The sequence below is a fragment of the Chaetomium tenue genome (genome assembly GCF_020726465.1).
Source record: "Chaetomium tenue strain MPI-SDFR-AT-0079 chromosome Unknown F5144scaffold_5, whole genome shotgun sequence".
Taxonomy (NCBI): Eukaryota; Fungi; Ascomycota; class Sordariomycetes; order Sordariales; family Chaetomiaceae; genus Chaetomium; species Chaetomium tenue.
The window spans coordinates 2516446-2534232 of record NW_027117333.1 but is presented as its reverse complement, the minus strand read 5'-3'; the positions used below and the strand labels follow the sequence as shown (position 1 = coordinate 2534232).

Sequence of the window (17787 nt, the reverse complement as noted above, 5' to 3'; positions counted from 1 at the left end):
TGGACACTCCAAGTCTCGAAGCACCCGAGACAACTTCTTGTCTGTATGTACACGTCCGATCCCAACCCACCGCCAGCAGTGAGGGATATCCGAGATCACCCCCATGCTTTACCAACCGCCGGCAGTATACCCGCCCTGCCAACTCCCCATCTGGCCCTGGCTCACCAGCCCACTACTCCCATCATACATGCCCGGCTGCGTCACCTGAATCTGAACCCCGCCCTGATACACCCCCAGCATATTGCTGCCGTCATACCCATACCCAGCAACACCCAACTGCTGCTGCCCCTGAGCAGCATAATACTCCCCATTCCCATACCCCTCCTGCTGCATCCTCGGATCCACCAAACTCGCATCAAACCCCCCAGCCTGCTGGCACGAACCCAACCCCTGATACTGATACTCCTGCTGCTGCTGCTGGCACTGCTGCTGCTGCTGAACCCACCCCGTCGACAACCCCCCAACAAACCCCCGATCCAAATCCAACTCCATATCCATATCCAAATCCAAATCCAGCTCCTCCCCCCCAATCACCATCCCCTGCGCCCCCCGATACAACATCTCATCAATCTCCGCCGCCGCCAACGCCATCCAATCCCCCTGCACCCCACCACCACCACCCCCCAACACCTCCGGCTCGGGCGTCGACAGCGCCGTCGTCGACGGCGTCGCCACCACGCCCAGATACGGACTAGAACTCAACGACGGCGTAGCCGGCGCCGGTGAGCGGGAAAGACCGGGAGTGCGGGATTTGGCGTGGCGGACGGAGGACGAGCCCCGCGAGGTTGGGGTGGAGGTTGGGAGGCCGTCTTGCTTGCGGCGCAGGATGCTGTAGCGGTTCTTGGCGGCGAGGGAGGTGCGCGCGGGGAAGTGCTGGTGCACGATGTCGCTCCAGTTGCGGCCGGTTTGGGAGACGAGGTGGAGGAGGAGGGCGTCCTGGTGGAGGGGCACGGTTAGGTTTTGGGTTTGTTTGTTGGTTGGTTGGGGGGGTTGGTAGGGTTCAATGGGGGTGAGAGGGTGGGGGCGTTGAGTGTAGTGACATACCTCTTCAGGGGTCCACGGGCTCTTGTCGATGCGCGGGTCGAGGCAGTCGTACCACCGCTTCCAGCATTGGTCGCCGTTGCGGGTGCCGACGGCCTCGGCGATCTTGCTCCAGCGCGCGCCGTAGAGCTCGACGGCTTCACGCAGCCTCTCGTCTTCCTCCCGCATCCATGTGCCCTTGCGTATCGTGTTGGCGATGCTGTAGTGCCAGCGCTTCCGGCAGTCTTTGTTGTTGCGTCCTGGGAGGTGGCACGCGACCTTGTGCCAGCTGATGGGGCCGTCTTTCTGTGTTTCTGTGGCGTGTTAGTTGTGGGCGGGGATAAGTTGGTTCATCGACGGCGACTTGCCCCTTGCTACGGCTTCCGAGAGGAGTCTGTCCTCGTCCGGGGTCCACACCTGTCGAGGCTTTTGACCCGCGACAGGGGAATCGGGCGGCGATGATATGAGTGTTCTCGATGATGCCATCACGTGTATTTGTGTGCTACTGTGAGTTGGGAGTGATGATGAGTGTGGAGTTGAAGTAGTATTGTAGATGTTGCCTCCGAGATTGTAAACAACACCAAGAACCGAGGCGGCGATGCAAGGGATTATATAAGACGTTCAAGAACAGCAGTATTAGTGTCTCCTTCTACATATCACCCATGGTCATGGTCATGGCTTGGCTGTTGTTTTGTGCATAGCCGGATCTCGGGGACCCGGTTACTGAAACATCACGGTGGTGTGGACCATCGCCGACTTCTCGCTTGGGGAGTTTGGCCGTGGAGCATCAGCCCTACGAAGTCTGCCGCACCGGCCTGGCGCCATGTCAGAACGTAACGTGACGGCCATTCGGGATGTTCATGCAAGCCATGCCCCCCGTTCCACTGTGCTGGACTCGCCGGCAGCATTAGCGACGGGATCGCTCGTGGTGATTGGGTTGAGAGCCCCGTCCGGCGTCATTGCTGAGATGAGTTGAGGCGGAGCAGAGCAGCCGCCATGCATCGATTGGGCCACCTCTTGTCTCGACCGCCATTTCAGCTCTCGGCATGCACACGGATCGGGAAGGCATGCTGACTGCCCAGGTCGACCCATTGGGTCACTGAGGGGTTACTGAGGCGCTGCAGCCTCTGCAAATTCCAAGAAACTCTATTCGTAAAGGAGGGGGTGGCCCAGGGTTCCGGTGGCGTTCGGGGATCCAACGGCGACATGCTTCCCCGGGTTTCAAACGGCGGTCGGGTGAAAATGCAGAAACATCGGGGGAGAGCGGCACGGCGACGCCGGTGGTGGATGGCCGCTGTTGGGGGTGCAACCAGGCCCGCCAACCATCTGGGAAGCGAGTTGGGAAGCCATGCATGCATGTTCGCATCTTCTGCCCTAATGTCGGTGGAAGAAACATCGTATCATAAATTACTCTAAAACTTCAGGATAATAAGCGGGGAATGTTGTGGGCTGTCAGTGGCTGCCAGTGTAACTCTGGATATCTCGAGGGCGGCATGTGTGCTGACTGTTGCCGTTGTTGTTGTTCGGGCTCCAGTGGAAAAGAAATTGGAAAAATTTGCAAATTCCTCTGTAACCTCGAGACCCAACCTGGAAGGCCAAGATGCGGTGAAGCTTGCCGAGAAAGGCGGGCCCGAACAATGGTGGCAGTTATTGCGAGTGGTACCGTGGTGGTGGGCTGGTGGCCGTGCAGTCCGTGCAGTGAAACGGTGAAACACCATAGCAGCACCCGCGCGCGTGCATGCACCGACGGGAGGTGGTTTGGGTGTATTGGGGTGAAAATGTTCTAGACCTTCTCCCCATCTCGGGTAACGCGATAATCCGAAAGACAGCCAAACAGCAGTTCCGGACTCATCTCCGGGTCCCCCAACCTGCAATCGCCAATCGTTAGGTCGCTGGGCTGTGGGCATGCTGCTGCATGAGGCAGCCGGCAGGAAGGCCCGTTCGTGGGAGGAAATTGGAAGCGGCAGGCAGGTTCGCAGCGGATAAAGGCCACTGACCTCGTGAGGTAAGTCCCACCTGCGGATTCGGTGCCAATCAACGATTCAACCCTCTCTGCACATGCACCTTGGCCTAGCTGCAGCCATGAGCTTATTTGTTCCTTCCGTGACCGACACCCAACTGGGATTCTCCGATTCTGCACCGTCAATTTCATCATATGTTTTTCCTATCAGACCCTCGCCAGTTCGGCGACCTGCGATCGCTTCCCCCGGCTCGGCAAAGTCCACAACTCGGATCTCGTCGCCCTATGCCAAATGCGGTTACCCGGGACTGGAACCACGCGGAATGAGTTGCCCGATTTGTGTCTTTCAAGCAAGTGTCGTTGGCCCGCGAGGACCTTCGGAGGCCTGCCGGCGGGCCCTAGCCATGAAACGTGTCATGGATAGGTATTCGGAATGCATTGCACGCATCGAATAGCTTCCATTGACTAGAAGGAATAGTTAACAGGGCTTAGAAGGTAAATGACTGCACCTTGTCTTGAACACTTACTCGAGATTGGACAACAACGGGGACTGGCAACGTTTGTGCAGTATGCGCTTGATGTAAAAGGCCATACTCTGGTAAAAAGTGGTATAGACTCAAAGACTAATAGTATTATGATATATTGGTAGCATAGGTAACTAACAGAAGCTCCACGCACCATCTTTACAGGATATTCATACCCTAATGATACGGCCAAGCAGACTCTTCTGATGGAGTTGCAGATATATGGTAAATCTTTGAAGATTTACACCTAGAAGCCGACACAACCCTTATAAACTAACGAATGAATAGTAGTGACAACAGAGTGATGAAGTGTTGAGTTTGTGATACGGTTGCATTCTTGTAGATCATTGGTACATGACTTGTGAGTTTGACGTCACCATCTCATCTTGAGCGGGTATAACCAGAAGTGGATTCTCAGGGTTCCTCGCCATTGCTCTCTTTTGTTTCCGTCAATGAATGAATTCCGAGTGTCAAGAGGAAATAAAAGAAGATAAACCAAGTGTCGTCCAACAAATAACTTCCAGTTCCATCATGGCATCAGCAATTGTGGTTGGCGCGACTGGTAAGCAACCACCAACAACTTTCCCTCACGCGATTACGTGCCATACTGAGGAACGTTGTAACAGGCATTCTTGGCCGGGAGATTGTCAAGGAACTGTCACGTAACCCCGAAGAATGGAAGACGATCTACGCCCTCTCCCGCAGCAAGAAGGATGAGTACCCCTCGCATGTCGTGCACAAGCACATCGACCTCCTGAGCTCGGCAGACCAGATGGCCAAGGACCTGCAAGGGGTCGAAGCCGAGTACATATTCTTCACTGCTTACCTCCAGAAAGACACCGAGCAGGAGAACTGGGAAGTCAACGGTATGGACACCCCCCTCCCTGGCCTCGCCCATCCCCGATCAACTCCTATCCCACCATACTAACACCACCCCCCAACCCAGGCGACATGCTCTCCAACTTCCTCACCTCCCTCAACCACACCAAAACCCAACGCATCCTCCTCGTAACCGGCGCCAAACAATACGGCGTGCACCTGGGCCCCCCGAAGAACCCCCTCCTCGAATCCGACCCCTGGCTCCCCATCCCCCCTTACCCCCCCAACTTCTACTACCGCCAACAAACCCTCCTCCACACCTTCTGCGCCGCCCGCCCCCCCATCTACTGGACCGTCACCTACCCCAACGACGTAATCGGGTTCGCCACAGGCAATTTCATGAACCTCGCCACGGGCATCGCCCTCTACGCCGCCGTCACCCGCGAACTCACCACCACCACAAATAAAGAAAAGTTAGAACTCCCCTTCCCCGGCTCCCCCACCTTCTACACCCGCTTCGACACCTTCACCTCCGCCCCCCTGCACGCCCGCTTCTGCGCCTGGGCCGTGCGCGACCCGCGCGCCGCCGACCAGGCCTTCAACGTGGTCAACGGGGATGCGCAGAGCTGGGTGGACTTGTGGCCGCGGGTGGCGCGACGGTTTGGCATGGTGGTGAGGGCGGATCAGTTTAGCAAGGACAAAACTGGGGGTGGTGGTGGTGGTGGGGGGTGGGAGTGGGAGGAGGGGTGCGCCGGTCGGAGGGAGTTGGGGGGTGCGCCGCCGGTGGGGGTGGTGGCGGAGGAGGTTGGGTTGGTGGGTGCTGGGGTGGTGGAGGAGGGGGGGGTGTTGGAGCAGCGGGTGAGTTTGGTGAAGTGGAGTGGGAAGGGGGAGGTGAGGGTGGCGTGGGAGAGGTTGGCGGAGCGGGAGGGGTTGCAGAGGGATGTGTTTGGGAAGGCGACGTGGGCGTTTGTGGACTTCGTGCTGGGGCGGAACTATGATGTCGTGCAGAGTATGAGCAAGGCGAGGGCGGCGGGGTGGACGGGGTGAGTTTCCAGGTTTCTCCTGCTGTTTCCTGTGCCGGGCTGTCGGTAGCGGATTGTTGGTGTGATTGGGTGCTAACGAGATTCTCAGGTACCAGGACACGTGGGAGGCCTTTTCGGATGTGTTTGACGAGCTGGAGGAGGCCAAGGTGGTGCCCAAAATACGCTGAGCTTATGGGTTGTGGTTGCTGGAGGCGGGCTGGCTGGGCGGTACAATCTCACCTCAGTTCCTAGTTTCATTCAGGGGTAAAAGCTTTCGTGCCTGATAACTCAGATCTTTTCTCTATCTTTAAAATATCTCGCCCCAGGCCGCGGCCGGTGTTCGGCTGTCTCCGGACACCCACAAGAAGCCCGCTTACCTGATTTTCAGCCAGCCCCGATGGCTAAATTTCCTTCGTCTTACCTCCAGCTGCCCCACGACAACACTAGCCGACGTTAAAGGGCCGATAGGAAGCAATGTAGAAGGAGGCATCGGTAAATTGGTAGTTCCTGGCATGGTGTCAGATGTTGAAGCGGCGTCTGGTGTGGAAGAATGACCGTCAAGACGTGCTTTTGCCGTGCGGTCGTGTGCCGACGATGCGATTCCTGCTTCATAAACGGCAAGGACAGGTGAAGGAAGTGAGGACATAACTCATTATATATTAGCAAATATTGCAGGTCATACGTGGGGTATCTCCCATCTCTATCCGTAAACATAACTAGCCACCGCGAAGATTATTGCACAATGGCAAAACACCAATCGCTCGCTGCCCTGTGAGACTTCTTCAGATCCGTCTTCATGTAGCAGCGGTGCTTTCCGCCCCGGTCTCCCTCTAAATAGCCCCATGCGCACGCTGTGCATTGGTTGAAGGAGGCACAGCTGTTCATGCAGTCGGCCATGCTGTCCGTCCAGGCGTGTGCGAGGTCGGTGGCGCCGTTGCCGCTGTAGTCGATGCCACACACCCGGCGGAAGCTGATGGTCGAGCCAGGCACGTTATAAACCGTGTTGTTAAGGGCTGGGCAATCCGAGTTGTAGGTCGGTCGTGGGGCGGCGGCCGACCCGGTTGTAGCGTCTGCGGCGCCTCCGGTGCCGCCAGGGGTGGTGGTTGGCGGGTCTGTTGGTGCCGGGCTGTTGCTGGGCCCTGAGACCGGTATTGAACTATGGCCAGGTTAGAACTTGATCTACGAAAACATGCTTGGATTTACACACCTCGAGGCTTGTTCTGCGGCGTCTGCGTGGGCCCCATTCTCCTTCGGTAACCCCACGCCTAAGCCGACCCCAAGACCAACCGCAATGGCGATGATGACCAGGACGACGGCGGCAATGATCGCCCACAGGACCTTTCTCCTTTTTGTCGGGGGCGGATTGTTGCCGTCGTTCTGGCTCCAGTTGGTCTCGAGGGGGTTGAGAGGACCGATGCTATAATCGCCATTACTGCGTATTGTTCCCCCACCAACTGTCGAGCCCTCGCCTATCGTCGCCGGTCCTCCTCCACGGCCCAGTCGCTTCCCCGGCCCCTCGTAGTCGGGCGGAGGAGGTGTCCCCTCCCGGTAGAATGTGTACCCCGCAAGATTGGCATCGCTCTCTCTGTCGCTATCGTTGTGTTTTTTATTGTCCCAATACACGGCCGGCGGTGCGGCAACGGATGCGGCGGCGTGGGGTTGTTCGCGCTTCGGGGTCGGTTGATAAATCGTGTAGCTTGCTTGTGGTTCTCCCTCGGCGAAGCGCACTCGGTGCTGGTTATGGTCGTTGTCGTTGCTGTCGTGGCTGCCCGGAGGTGGCTGGGATGGGGATCCCTGGTGTGTCGATGGATCCATGATTCAGTTCAGAGCCCGGGGTCCATCTCGCAGGGCCGATCCTCGATGCCCCGCTCCGTTCCGTGGCCGGGTCTGGTCAATTGGGTTGTTTTCTCGTCGCCGTACGAAGTACGTCAATCGAGATCGCGCCGAGACCCAGCGGAAGTTGCTGGCGAGGACGACAAGCCGGGGAAGAGTGGGAGGAGTCGCGGAGCCAACATGGCAAGAACCTGGAGCATGTAACCTTGGGACGTCAGCCCTGAGGAGTGCGCCGCCAAGGCCACCGCGGGCTTTCCAGAACAGACGTCAGATCCTTGTCGCCGCAATTTCGCGAAATTTGCATCGCGAGAGCCACGCTTTGACCTTGCTGGTTTGGTGCCATCGTGGGGGTTTTCGTGTCCCGATCGGGAAAACCGGCAGGGCGTTGATGGCGGCTTCGGCGTGGCAACGCAGGTACCCCGTTACCTTGCGTCAATCCATCACTGCGGCTCAGGCTGCTATTTGTGCTTGTGCTTCGCCGCGTGAATAAAAAAAGCGCGTCGTACGGCCTTTTGTTTCTTACGGTTTGGGGGCTCGGATCTGGCCCGCTCGGTCCCAACTTCCAAGGTTCTGTTTGGTGCCTGTTGCCAGGGGTGCACTTTCCTAACACAGGAAAGCGTCAAGGCTTGATTCGCCGCCATTGAACAGCAGCACCACGAATCGCCCATTTCGGTTGACCAGGGAAGCACGCTCTGCTAACGGAAATAAGAGAGAGCAGCCAGATAAAAGACATATAGCTCGGATTATATTACAAGGGGGAAGGGCACGTTCAAGCTTGTACTGTGTATGTACATAAGGTACCTACCCTCAGATGCCTTGAAGTCATGCTTTCTTCAGAAGGTAGGTACTGATATAATAATGCAAGTCATGTCTCCAACTTGCAACTATCTAAATATACCTATGAATCTATTCACGCCAATAATAGTAATTATTGAGTACTACTCACTTTGCAGCCTTCGCCTTCGCCTCCTCCCTCTCGCTGAACCGATCTCCAAAAAGATCAAAGTGCGGCCGCATCACGATAGTATACTTTACAAACTCCTCCATGCAGTCCACAAGCCTGTTCCTGTTTGAGCTGGGCTTGAGGCGGCTGCCTCCGTCCACCGGATCGTCGGCGTCGGTAAAGTGCGTCCAAGCCTGCGGGATAGAGCTCTGATTCGGGATGGTGAACATCCTCATCCAGCGGCCCAGGATACGTAGCGCGTTCACTGCGTTAAAAGACTGTGATCCACCGTTCACTTGCGCGATAGCCAGCGTCCTTCCTTGCGTCGGTCGGACGCTGCCGGTGGAGAGTGGGATCCAGTCGATCTGGTTCTTGAAAACACCGGTCTATTGCGGTTACTCTGTCAGTTTCCAACCAGACAGACACGAGGTTGTCCGGGCGTTGTGGGAGGACATACAAGAGCGCCGTGCTGCTCTGGGCTCACCCAGATATGACCGTCGCTCCACTTGCTGAGCTCCCGGAGCTCCTGGACTTTCGGGTGGTCATGCTGCTGGTCGTCTTTAACCGGGAGGCCTGACGGATCGTAAACCCGCACGTCGCAACCGAGGCGGAAGAGAATGCGGGACGCTTCGTAGGCAAGGAGTTTTGAGTATGATCTGAGGGTCGACGTTCACGTTGGCTTCTGTATGTAGGTGGCCAGACATTACCGGGGCTGGGGAGACGAACCGGCTTCTGAGGCTCCCATAAAGCACCAGAACTCTTAGTCTGTCCTTCCCCTGAGAGATAATCTGAGTTTCCACCATCTCGGCTGCCGTGGCTAGTTCGAGCTTCGCAACCCAGTCCGAGCTAGATATCTCGTCGTTCAGGAGGAACGGACGGTACCGTTGGCGCACCGCGGAATCGTCATCGCAAGCTTGTATTGGAAACGACCGAAAGTGGTACAAGGGGTCGGCTACGGGCAGTGTGCGCTCCCTGATTGCGTCCAAGTTGTTGAGATCGCCCATGGTTGGTTGAGCGTAGAGATAGGAGTGTTGCTGGTGGAAGAATCTGCGCACGGGAGATGGAACCGGGACGGTCTTGCTGCTGAATATGAAGAGAAACCGTGGGGGGACACAGAGGGCGGGCGAGGGCCGTAGCATTCTGGTCTTTGGCTCAGTCACATTGGATTGGTCATTGGTGCGGCGGATTGAGCCCTCAAGAATAAAACGGCCAACTTGCACATTAATTAAGTCTTGAACTTGCTGTCCTGGAACCCTGGTTGCCGAATTTGGCAGGCCATTTTCGCATTTTCGGGTGCTCTGGGTCCCACCCCAAAACCGAATGCATGTCACTGCCCTCTGTTGATTGGTCAAGGTTCGCAAGATCTCGTGGGGCAAGCTTTTTGAGAATTGGAAGTTCGCTTGACATCTTAGCATCCACCCGCATAGCCATCACGCACATTGCAACAACTACAACTCGGTTAAAACAAAAACAATTATAATTGGGCTTTAGAGGAAGGCCTGGCTACATTCTACCGACCAGTCGCTTTTTCTCTCCAGGATAATGTGAAAGTCCATACGGGAAAGAAGACAAAAAAATGGTTGGAAACGAACAGCATTTGGGTCCGGGACAACCCCCTCTACAACCCGGATTTGAAACCTATTGCACACGTTTGGAAGAAAATGAAGGCAATCCTATACAATGACTTTTCAAGCCTATGTTTCTTTGTAACAACGAAGAAAATAGAGCAAAGGTGACTGATACCCTGAGGGTGGCGTAGGAGAGGGTGCCGCAGGAGGTACGACTGGAAACTCTGCACGTCTATTGTGATCTGGCAATACTATTTACAATATTAACCATTCCGGCCATCTGGGAATCATTGGAGATCTCACACTCCTCTAGATAGTGTGGAAATTGGAAGGTACACCTATGTTAGATCTTGCGCGCCCCTCAAGTCGATTACGACTAATCTCTCCACACCAGAGCTGGCCCTCACCATCTAGCACAGAACACAAGGCATCTTCTAACCGAGCATCTCCAAGTCGAACGACATGAACCATTCTACGAGCATAGGTATCCAAGCCGTCGGACAGCGCAGCTCCTCCCCGTTTATTAAAGCCGAACCGCACCGGCACGGTAACGTCGTCCGTCTCACCTGGTGCTTCACCGACCAACCTAGAGGCTTCTGCAATTACTTGAACGATGTGTATAGTCGCCGCCGCTACAGGCGCCCCGCGGAGCTCGGCCCACACGATACGCTCTGCCTCAAGGTGCTATACCTAAACCTTGAAACCCTGGGGGGGCTCGGGCTGGTGTTGGGCCATGCGCTCACCTAGGAGCCGGTCGTGCAATGTTTGCGGATCCGGCCGGTGAATGAGTAGAAGGAGAGGCAGGAGAAGATAGAGAGGATGTATAATCTACATGATATAACGTGGCGATTGGATCTAGTTGGTGAGTTGGCATGCTTTTGTCTTGTGTTCTTGGGATTTTTCTTCTGCCTGAAGTGGTGGTTTTGAGACGAGGGCTAACGTGGAGATTCCGGTGATAGGGAATGGCGGTGTCGGTGACGCGGCCGATTTCACGAACGTCGTGACGGATTCGAAAGCCTCGGTGGAAACCAACATCGACACGGTACAAAGACTTATCCCCGATCCTCCGGTCTTCAACAAGGCTCTCCTGAATCTGTAGTTGCTGGTATCATACTAGGTCCGTTTGCTGCGCCTGCTTTCGATCATCAGTGGGACCTTCGATTCCTTCTAGTAAGGCCGGAATGTTACGTTGAGTTTAGGGTTACGCGTAGGTTCGTGATGAAGGGTGACTGGACGCTTTGCGCAGAACATTACCATCGACTGTAGGTATCTTTTTGATTATGTCACATGTGATATCTACTAGAATACCTCGGAACCATGTCTCTTTCTGGCGTCAATCGCCGCCTTTACATGATTTAGCAGATCTCACTACCAGGTCTATGTTGAAAGCTACATGTACCTACCTATCTTCGTAATTACCAAACAGTTCAACTTCAACCCTCCATCTGTAGGTGGCCTTATTCATCGTGATTTCCAATTAGCGTCATGCTTTCATGTTGGGAGCACGAAAAAAGTGGCAAATACCACCTACATCTACCCGGTCGGGAAGGATTACCCTCCCGAGCAGCTGCAAGGCTCTCAAAATGGATACGAGATGTAGCTCTGGACCGCTTGCTACCCGGACTTTCCATGGCGGGCGGGACTGATGATTGGCAGTGAATTTTAAGCTTCCGGCTCAATAGCACTAGGACGGAGTTAACATGGGTAGAAGGTACCTCGCCATGGCCCTCCCACTGGCAGCGGCAAAGTTCCGGCTCCTACATGAGCGACTGCAACCCTTTAAAAAATACGAGATGCTACGTCATCTACGGGGTAGATCAGCGGTGATATTGCGACCCTCTATCTCTAGCGTCGTGGAGCCCTCATTAAACACTTATAAGAGGGAACGCCGAGCCTTGACTTCGTCTTTTCGACTCTAGTCTTCAGTCACTCCCCTAGAACTAACAGTCCATACATTACCTAATACCCCTTTTCATCATGAAACTCACATTATCCACCACTCTAGCCTTCGCGGCCCTTGGGAGTGCTCAATTCGACGTTGAATCGAAGCCGTTCAACCTCGTCCTCTCCTCGGACGACGCCAAAGTCGACGGCCAAACCCTCTCAGCCTGCCACACCGGCGCCGCCATCGAGCAACTCTGCCTCTCCGGGGGCGGCTCCGTCTCCAGCCCCAATCCCCTCGCGCCCGCGACGTTCCGCTTCAACTCCTCCGCCAACACCGTGTCCCCCGGCCCGGCCCCCGGCGCCCCAGGCGTCCTTAGCTACCAACTGCCTGCGACCCCGCCGATCCCGTCGGCTCTCCATTTCTTCTACGACCCCATCACCAATTTCGCGCTCCCGCTGCTCCAGCCGGGGTATAGCGGCCAGACGCTTTCGTTCGACGCCGAGGAGCGCCTGGGCGTGCAGGGCTACGTGAACTACAAGACGAGCCCGCCGACCTCGGGGCAGACCTCGACGTACTACCGGTGGTTTGCATGCTTCACCTACTTCTCGGGGTACCAGTATCAGAGTTTGGTGTGGGCGCTGGGAGATGGTGCCGAGCCGGAGACGCCGGACTGCGCGGCGGTGAATGTGACCAGGGTGTTCATCTGAACTGGGGGTGAAGATGGAACATTTCATGTTGGTGGATCATGCGCATTTGAGCTTGGAGGGGTATCAGCTGTGGGCGGCTGGGTTGTTCCCTTGCCGTTAAGGCGGTTTTAACGTCGGTAGATAACTGACTACACCTGGAGCAACAAGCTGAGAGACATTCCACGGTGTAAACAACGGTTTTCCCTTGGCAATTAATAGGCGGGCAGGGCAAACCAAAACGTTGTGTTAAAATCCGCGTCTCACCCATTATAATTCATGTCTACCGCATCCCCCGACCCCTTGGATCGTTTGGATCGAAAAGCGTTCCTCGCGATCCTTTCCTCGGATCGTCTTGTTCCCAAGACGATCCACTCTTGATTGGATGTTTCTAGGATTGTGATTTTCCCATCACGATTCGTTCCTCGTTAGTTAGTGTTTTATCCCAAATCAGTGGCTTGGGATGCTCGCAGACGCGGCGCTGCTTCTTCTGTGGCGGTCATGCTCGCGACAGGTCGCCGGTCAGACTGCTTTCTCCAGTATCTGCACTACGTGGAGTGTTATAGATAGAGTTTGGCCTTTCGTTTGATATCATCAAGCCGGCGAAGACACTCGGTTCTCTCCAGATCCGTGAGGCCAGAGGTGCTGAGTTCAAGTCCTGAAACCCGAGTCCTTGATGCAGCGGCGGGGGGTTCTTACAGAAGATTGCGATGGTTACCTTACGGAAGTAGCGAGGATAAGAGCATAAAGGCGTGAGCGGTAAGAAAAACTTTTAAAAAAATGATATGGCACGAGTGTAATGCAAAGCCTCAAGCTGGTGGACTTGTTGGTCGACGGACGGATATTGGCGCTTCGCCTCTCGTACTTGATAACATGAACTATTCCCATTTCCCTCCGGAGATAGATCCGCCGCGATATACCCAAGGAGAACAAGTGAATCTCTCTACCAAGTATCACGCGGTCCTCGGAGAAGTGTACCTACGTTGCTCGTGCACCTTCTGGTGACGTAGTGATCGACGTTCCAGGGACCCCTCTGAGAGGATCTTCTTCAGCTCGCCAAGAGCTCGAGCCAGCTGAACATATTGCAGCCCGCATCAAACCCCGCGTGATCACCCAATGGTTGACCGGCTGGTCTGGCCTTCAACCACATCCGTAAAGCTACTGCCGATAAGACGCACGGCCTAGCTCGGATGTGGTTACCATCGGGGAGATTCAAACAAACGAAGCATTTTGTATGAAGATCATGTCTCGAAAGCCCGTGCCAACACACCTGCTCCGTCTCCTCTCCAGCGCCAATCTGGTCGCTATGAGCCCGGAAGAGAAGCAGGTATGGCATCACTTGCGGGCTAGGATACGTGTGTGATGGCAGCTTCTGAGCCGACTCAACCGGGGGCCGAACAAGGACAAAGTGGTGGCATGAGTCGTGTATAAATAAGCACCTGCTTCCAAAGTATGTGCTCATTACCTTACACAAACTCTCCCAAACACTCTTCATAAAAAGCCCACTTGATACATTAGCCAGAAACCTCAGAGATCCTCGACCCAACAACATGACTGCCGTCGTCGCACCAAGAGCCGCACCGCTTTCCCCCGAGCGCCTCGAGCCCCTCAACCTTCCCAATCCAGCCCCGACTGCAGGCCTCCAACCCCAACTCCTGCTCCCCGGCGAGGCCGGCTACGCCGCTCGCCAGGAGTCCTACTGGTCCCTGAGCAGCGGGCAAGTCCAGCCGGCCGCCATCTTCCGGCCCAGCTCCGCCCAAGACGTTTCTGCCGCCGTGCAGGCGCTGGTGCAGGCCAAGCAGCCCTTCGCTGTGCGTTCCGGCGGCCACGGCTTTGCGTTCTCGAACAACATCGACGGCGGCGTGACCATTGACCTTGGTCAGCTGAGCACTGTCGTGTATGATATCGCCTCCGAGACGGTCACCTTTGGAGCGGGTTGCTTGTGGCAGGATGTCTATGATGAGCTGCACAAGTATGGCCGTGCCGTGAGCGGTGCGCGCGAAGGCGATGTCGGTGTCGGGGGACTGCTGCTCGGCGGCGGTGTTACCTTCTTCACGAGTCGGCATGGCTTTGCGTGTGATAACGTGCTGGCGTATGAGGTGGTGCTCGCCGACGGCCGTACCGTCAACGTCGATCGGGAGAGCCATCCGGACCTGTTTCGGTGTCTCAAGGGGGGTTCCAACAACTTTGGCGTTGTGACCAAGTTTACCATGGTGACCATCCCCTGCGCAAAGGTCTGGGGCGGCATGGCTGTGATGCCGAGACAGGCGATTCCCGCCGCCATCGAATCGGTGGTGTCGTTCGCCGACAATGTGGTCAACGATGCGGACAGCGACCTCACGGCGATCATCACGCACACCCCCGAGTTCAAGGATGTTGTGGTGTCGAGCCTATTCGTCAATGTCGCCGGCGTTGAGAAGCCAGCTGCCTATGATCAGTGGCTCGCACAGCCTCAGATTCGGAACACGGCCAAGATGACGTCCCTCCCCGCCTTGGTGCGTGAGGCCAAGGTCCCGGGCATGATGCGGTAAGTTTGGCGTGCTAAGATTGTTCCATGGTCCCCCGCTAACCGTGACCTAGCGAAATCTGGTTCACCCTGACCCTCAAAAACGACGCGCGCATCCTAACATATGCCTCGGCCCTGCACGACCAGCTGGTGGCCGACCTCACCGCCTTCATCCCCGGACAGGAGTTTATCACAAAGTGCATCTTCCAGCACTTGCCCACCGTCGCCATCCAGAACAGCGTGGCAGCGGGCAGGAACGTCATGGGCGTCGAGCGGCAACAACACAACGGCATCCTGTTCCACGCCATATCCATGGTTATGACCAACGAGCAGGAGGCTTTTGCTTACGAGAAGGTCAAGACGTGGGTGGATTCAGTGGAAGAGTTTTCGCGCGGGATTGAGGGAGGCTTGCTGGAGTGGCGCTACCTCAACTACGCCAACAAGACACAGGACCCAATGGCGACGTATGGAGAGGAGAATATCAGGTTGATGCAGGGCGTTGCGGCCAAGTATGACCCCGAGGAGGTCTTCCAGCGATTGTGCCCTGGAGGATTCAAGGTTTTGGCCATTGGGGCTCAGAGGAAGTAAATACCTGGTATCTTATGGCCGTGCCGGGTAGGTAGGTAGCTTTTGGATTCGCTAGTTTTATTGAGCCCGTTCAGAAATGAGTCAAATGACATTGTACTTCCATCAACAGATACCTACATATATACCTAACATGTGATTTTCTCAAGGTTAGTAAATCGCCACATGATCAACTGCCGCTCTCCACCAATATGACAAGGGCAACTGCGTTTCAACGATACGTTAACCCCATGCCCTGTCAACATTCCCTCGAGGGCAAGGGTCCTCAGAGGCTCAGTCCCAGAGGAGGGTTAGGGGTCGGTTACCCCTGAATGTGACGGACGATCTTAGGTATTTCAGTAGGGGTAGGGGAAAAGAGATGAGGAGGCGGAGGACCAAGCGAAGGGGATATAGGAGAAAGAATATCGATAGTATCATTAAGATACCTCGGTACCTAGAGACGTTGGAGAGGACTGAGAGGAGCGGCTCTATTTAAATATCGGAAGGACGCCGTTTCCGTATGTAGCAACAGTACATTAAAGCATTAACGAAGCAAAGAGATCAACTCGAGCTCGAATTTATGTGGGGAAAATAAAAATAAAAAAGAAATGAGAATAAAAATGCGGAAAATGTTTACTGCATGAACATTGGATTGCTCCCAAGACCTCTGAAGCAGTTGAAAGTTTGAGCCCAAAAAGGCAATGCATGTCACTGCCCCCTGGTGATTGGCCATAATTAGCGAGATCTAGTGGGGCAACTTTTTTGAGCACATCCACGATTGCCTTCCAAAAGTTCCATCACATAACTGGACCTAGAGTCTTCTCTCCAGGAACAGGAAGCTGATGTTACGATTGACCGGATATATATATCGGTCACATCCCATCTCCCTCCATACATTCTTCTCATTTCTCCCGACATTCGGCCACCTAAATCACCACAAGTGCATTGCCGACACACACGTGACACCAGACATTGACAACAATCATCCAAGAATGGCGAATCAACCCATCGACGGCCCGGCCGTGCTGCCGGCAAACACAGCAACAGACTCACCAGCTTCTCGATCGTCCGGCGACGTAGAGAAACAAGGCATACAGGAGGCCGCAAGCCCCACAAAGAAAGTCTCTGCCTTCAAATCCCTGGGTTGGCTCGACCGCTTTCTGGCGGTGTGGATCCTGCTCGCCATGGTCCTCGGAGTCTTGCTGGGCAATTTCGTGCCTGAAGTTGGTCCGGCGTTGCAGAAGGGCAAGTTTGCCGACGTGTCCATCCCGATCGGTATGTCTTATGTCTCCCGCCCTCTTGGGCTGGCTTCTCCCTAACAGGTGGCTGTTGTAGCGGTCGGGCTGCTGGTGATGATGTACCCGATTCTCTGTAAAGTGCAGTATGAGGTATTGCACCAAATCTTCTCGCACAGAGGCATCTGGAAGCAAATCGGCTTCAGCGTGTTTGTCAATTGGATTGTGGCGCCCCTTCTCATGGTATGTACACCCGCCACACTCACAATTATGTCCTCAACTTTCCTAGGTAACTAACACCGTCCCAGCTTGGGCTTGCTTGGGCATTCCTGCCCGACAAGGGTGAGCTCCGCGTTGGCTTGATCCTCGTTGGCCTAGGAAGATGTATTGCCATGGTATGTGCCCACCTTTATCCGTTGCCCTTTCTCAAGTTAGAGTAACCGTTCTAACAGATTGCGACTAGGTTTTGATCTGGACAAGCCTGGCGGGCGGCGACACGGAATACTGCGCCATCCTGGTCGCTGTCAACTCGATCCTCCAGATGGTGCTTTTTGCGCCCCTTGCCCTCCTTTACATCCGCGTCATCAGCCGCGAGTCCGGCACTCTTGACGTGTCGTACTCGGTCGTCGCCACCAGCGTGGGCGTCTTCCTCGGCATCCCCTTCGGCGCGGCCCTCGTTACCCGTTTCGCCGTGCGAGCGATTGCTGGCCACGAATGGTTCATGAACGTCTTCATGAAGTACTTGGCGCCCTGGTCGCTGATCGGCCTTCTGTATACCATCATCGTCCTCTTCGCCTCGCAGGGTCGCCAGGTCGTGCACCAAATCGTCTCTGTCGTCCGCGTCGCCGCTCCTTTGGTTGTCTACTTTGTCGTGGTCTTTTTTGTCACGCTTTGGGCATCACGAAGGGCGGGCTTCGGATACAAGCTCAGTGCGACACAGAGCTTCACAGCCGCCAGCAACAATTTCGAGCTGGCCATTGCCGTCGCAGTCGCCACATACGGGCCGCAAAGTGACCAGGCTTTGGCGGCCACGGTCGGACCGTTGATTGAAGTGCCGCTGTTGATCTTTTTGGTATATGTTGTTAAGTGGATTGGGAACAAGTGGAGGTGGTCGGATTGAGAGATTAGCACGGGTTGGTGTTTTGTTTCTATTTCTTGTCGTGTAATTTTGGGAAGCAATTATTGAAACACTGATGCCAAGATACCTAAATAATACCCGGCATTT

General features: G+C 55.3%; 7 protein-coding genes across 7 annotated transcripts; 4 read left to right on the top strand and 3 right to left on the bottom strand.

The window, feature by feature from the left end:
* Positions 1-108: 108 nt before the first annotated feature.
* F5144DRAFT_604365 (uncharacterized protein) lies at positions 109-1506 on the bottom strand (the record flags this gene model as incomplete). Its single annotated transcript, XM_066791337.1, has 3 exons — positions 109-936; positions 1045-1326; positions 1399-1506. 3 exons carry the CDS (start codon positions 1504-1506, stop codon positions 109-111), a joined length of 1218 nt encoding a protein of 405 aa, XP_066641560.1.
* A 2529-nt stretch (positions 1507-4035) lies between these two features.
* F5144DRAFT_594247 (NAD(P)-binding domain protein) lies at positions 4036-5533 on the top strand (the record flags this gene model as incomplete). Its single annotated transcript, XM_066790558.1, has 4 exons — positions 4036-4066; positions 4131-4370; positions 4451-5366; positions 5455-5533. 4 exons carry the CDS (start codon positions 4036-4038, stop codon positions 5531-5533), a joined length of 1266 nt encoding a protein of 421 aa, XP_066641559.1.
* Positions 5534-5723: 190 nt separating this feature from the next.
* On the bottom strand, positions 5724-7562 carry F5144DRAFT_298353 (uncharacterized protein). The gene is made up of 2 exons (XM_066783860.1): positions 6553-7562; positions 5724-6501 (listed from the first exon to the last, which is right to left on the bottom strand). Exons 1-2 carry the CDS (start codon positions 7158-7160, stop codon positions 6078-6080), a joined length of 1032 nt encoding a protein of 343 aa, XP_066641558.1. The 5' UTR covers positions 7161-7562; the 3' UTR covers positions 5724-6077.
* A 421-nt stretch (positions 7563-7983) lies between these two features.
* F5144DRAFT_298413 (flavoprotein-like protein) lies at positions 7984-9380 on the bottom strand. The gene is made up of 3 exons (XM_066783861.1): positions 8848-9380; positions 8579-8777; positions 7984-8507 (listed from the first exon to the last, which is right to left on the bottom strand). Exons 1-3 carry the CDS (start codon positions 9258-9260, stop codon positions 8121-8123), a joined length of 999 nt encoding a protein of 332 aa, XP_066641557.1. The 5' UTR covers positions 9261-9380; the 3' UTR covers positions 7984-8120.
* Positions 9381-10561: 1181 nt separating this feature from the next.
* On the top strand, positions 10562-12281 carry F5144DRAFT_594244 (uncharacterized protein; the record flags this gene model as incomplete). The annotated part of the gene is made up of 4 exons (XM_066790557.1): positions 10562-10603; positions 10636-10758; positions 10839-10872; positions 11695-12281. The coding sequence occupies 4 exons, from the start codon at positions 10562-10564 to the stop codon at positions 12279-12281; spliced, it is 786 nt and encodes a 261-aa protein (XP_066641556.1).
* Positions 12282-13364: 1083 nt separating this feature from the next.
* Positions 13365-15454, top strand: F5144DRAFT_578139 (uncharacterized protein). The gene is made up of 3 exons (XM_066789251.1): positions 13365-13707; positions 13789-14784; positions 14838-15454. Exons 2-3 carry the CDS (start codon positions 13808-13810, stop codon positions 15349-15351), a joined length of 1491 nt encoding a protein of 496 aa, XP_066641555.1. The 5' UTR covers positions 13365-13707; positions 13789-13807; the 3' UTR covers positions 15352-15454.
* Positions 15455-16319: 865 nt separating this feature from the next.
* On the top strand, positions 16320-17682 carry F5144DRAFT_549505 (sodium bile acid symporter family-domain-containing protein; the record flags this gene model as incomplete). The annotated part of the gene is made up of 4 exons (XM_066787586.1): positions 16320-16602; positions 16663-16805; positions 16871-16957; positions 17026-17682. 4 exons carry the CDS (start codon positions 16320-16322, stop codon positions 17680-17682), a joined length of 1170 nt encoding a protein of 389 aa, XP_066641554.1.
* Between the last annotated feature and the right edge of the window lie 105 nt (positions 17683-17787).

Coding starts and splice junctions, on each gene's coding strand:
- F5144DRAFT_578139 (XM_066789251.1), top strand. CDS start 13,808: ATGACTGCCGTCGTCGCACCAAGAGCCGCACCGCTTTCCCCCGAGCGC. Junction 14,785..14,837: donor AAGGTCCCGGGCATGATGCG/GTAAGTTTGGCG, acceptor ACCGTGACCTAG/CGAAATCTGGTTCACCCTGA.
- F5144DRAFT_298353 (XM_066783860.1), bottom strand. CDS start 7,160: ATGGATCCATCGACACACCAGGGATCCCCATCCCAGCCACCTCCGGGC. Junction 6,502..6,552: donor GCCGCAGAACAAGCCTCGAG/GTGTGTAAATCC, acceptor ACCTGGCCATAG/TTCAATACCGGTCTCAGGGC.
- F5144DRAFT_298413 (XM_066783861.1), bottom strand. CDS start 9,260: ATGCTACGGCCCTCGCCCGCCCTCTGTGTCCCCCCACGGTTTCTCTTC. Junction 8,778..8,847: donor TATGGGAGCCTCAGAAGCCG/GTTCGTCTCCCC, acceptor GTCGACCCTCAG/ATCATACTCAAAACTCCTTG. Junction 8,508..8,578: donor CAGAGCAGCACGGCGCTCTT/GTATGTCCTCCC, acceptor TAACCGCAATAG/ACCGGTGTTTTCAAGAACCA.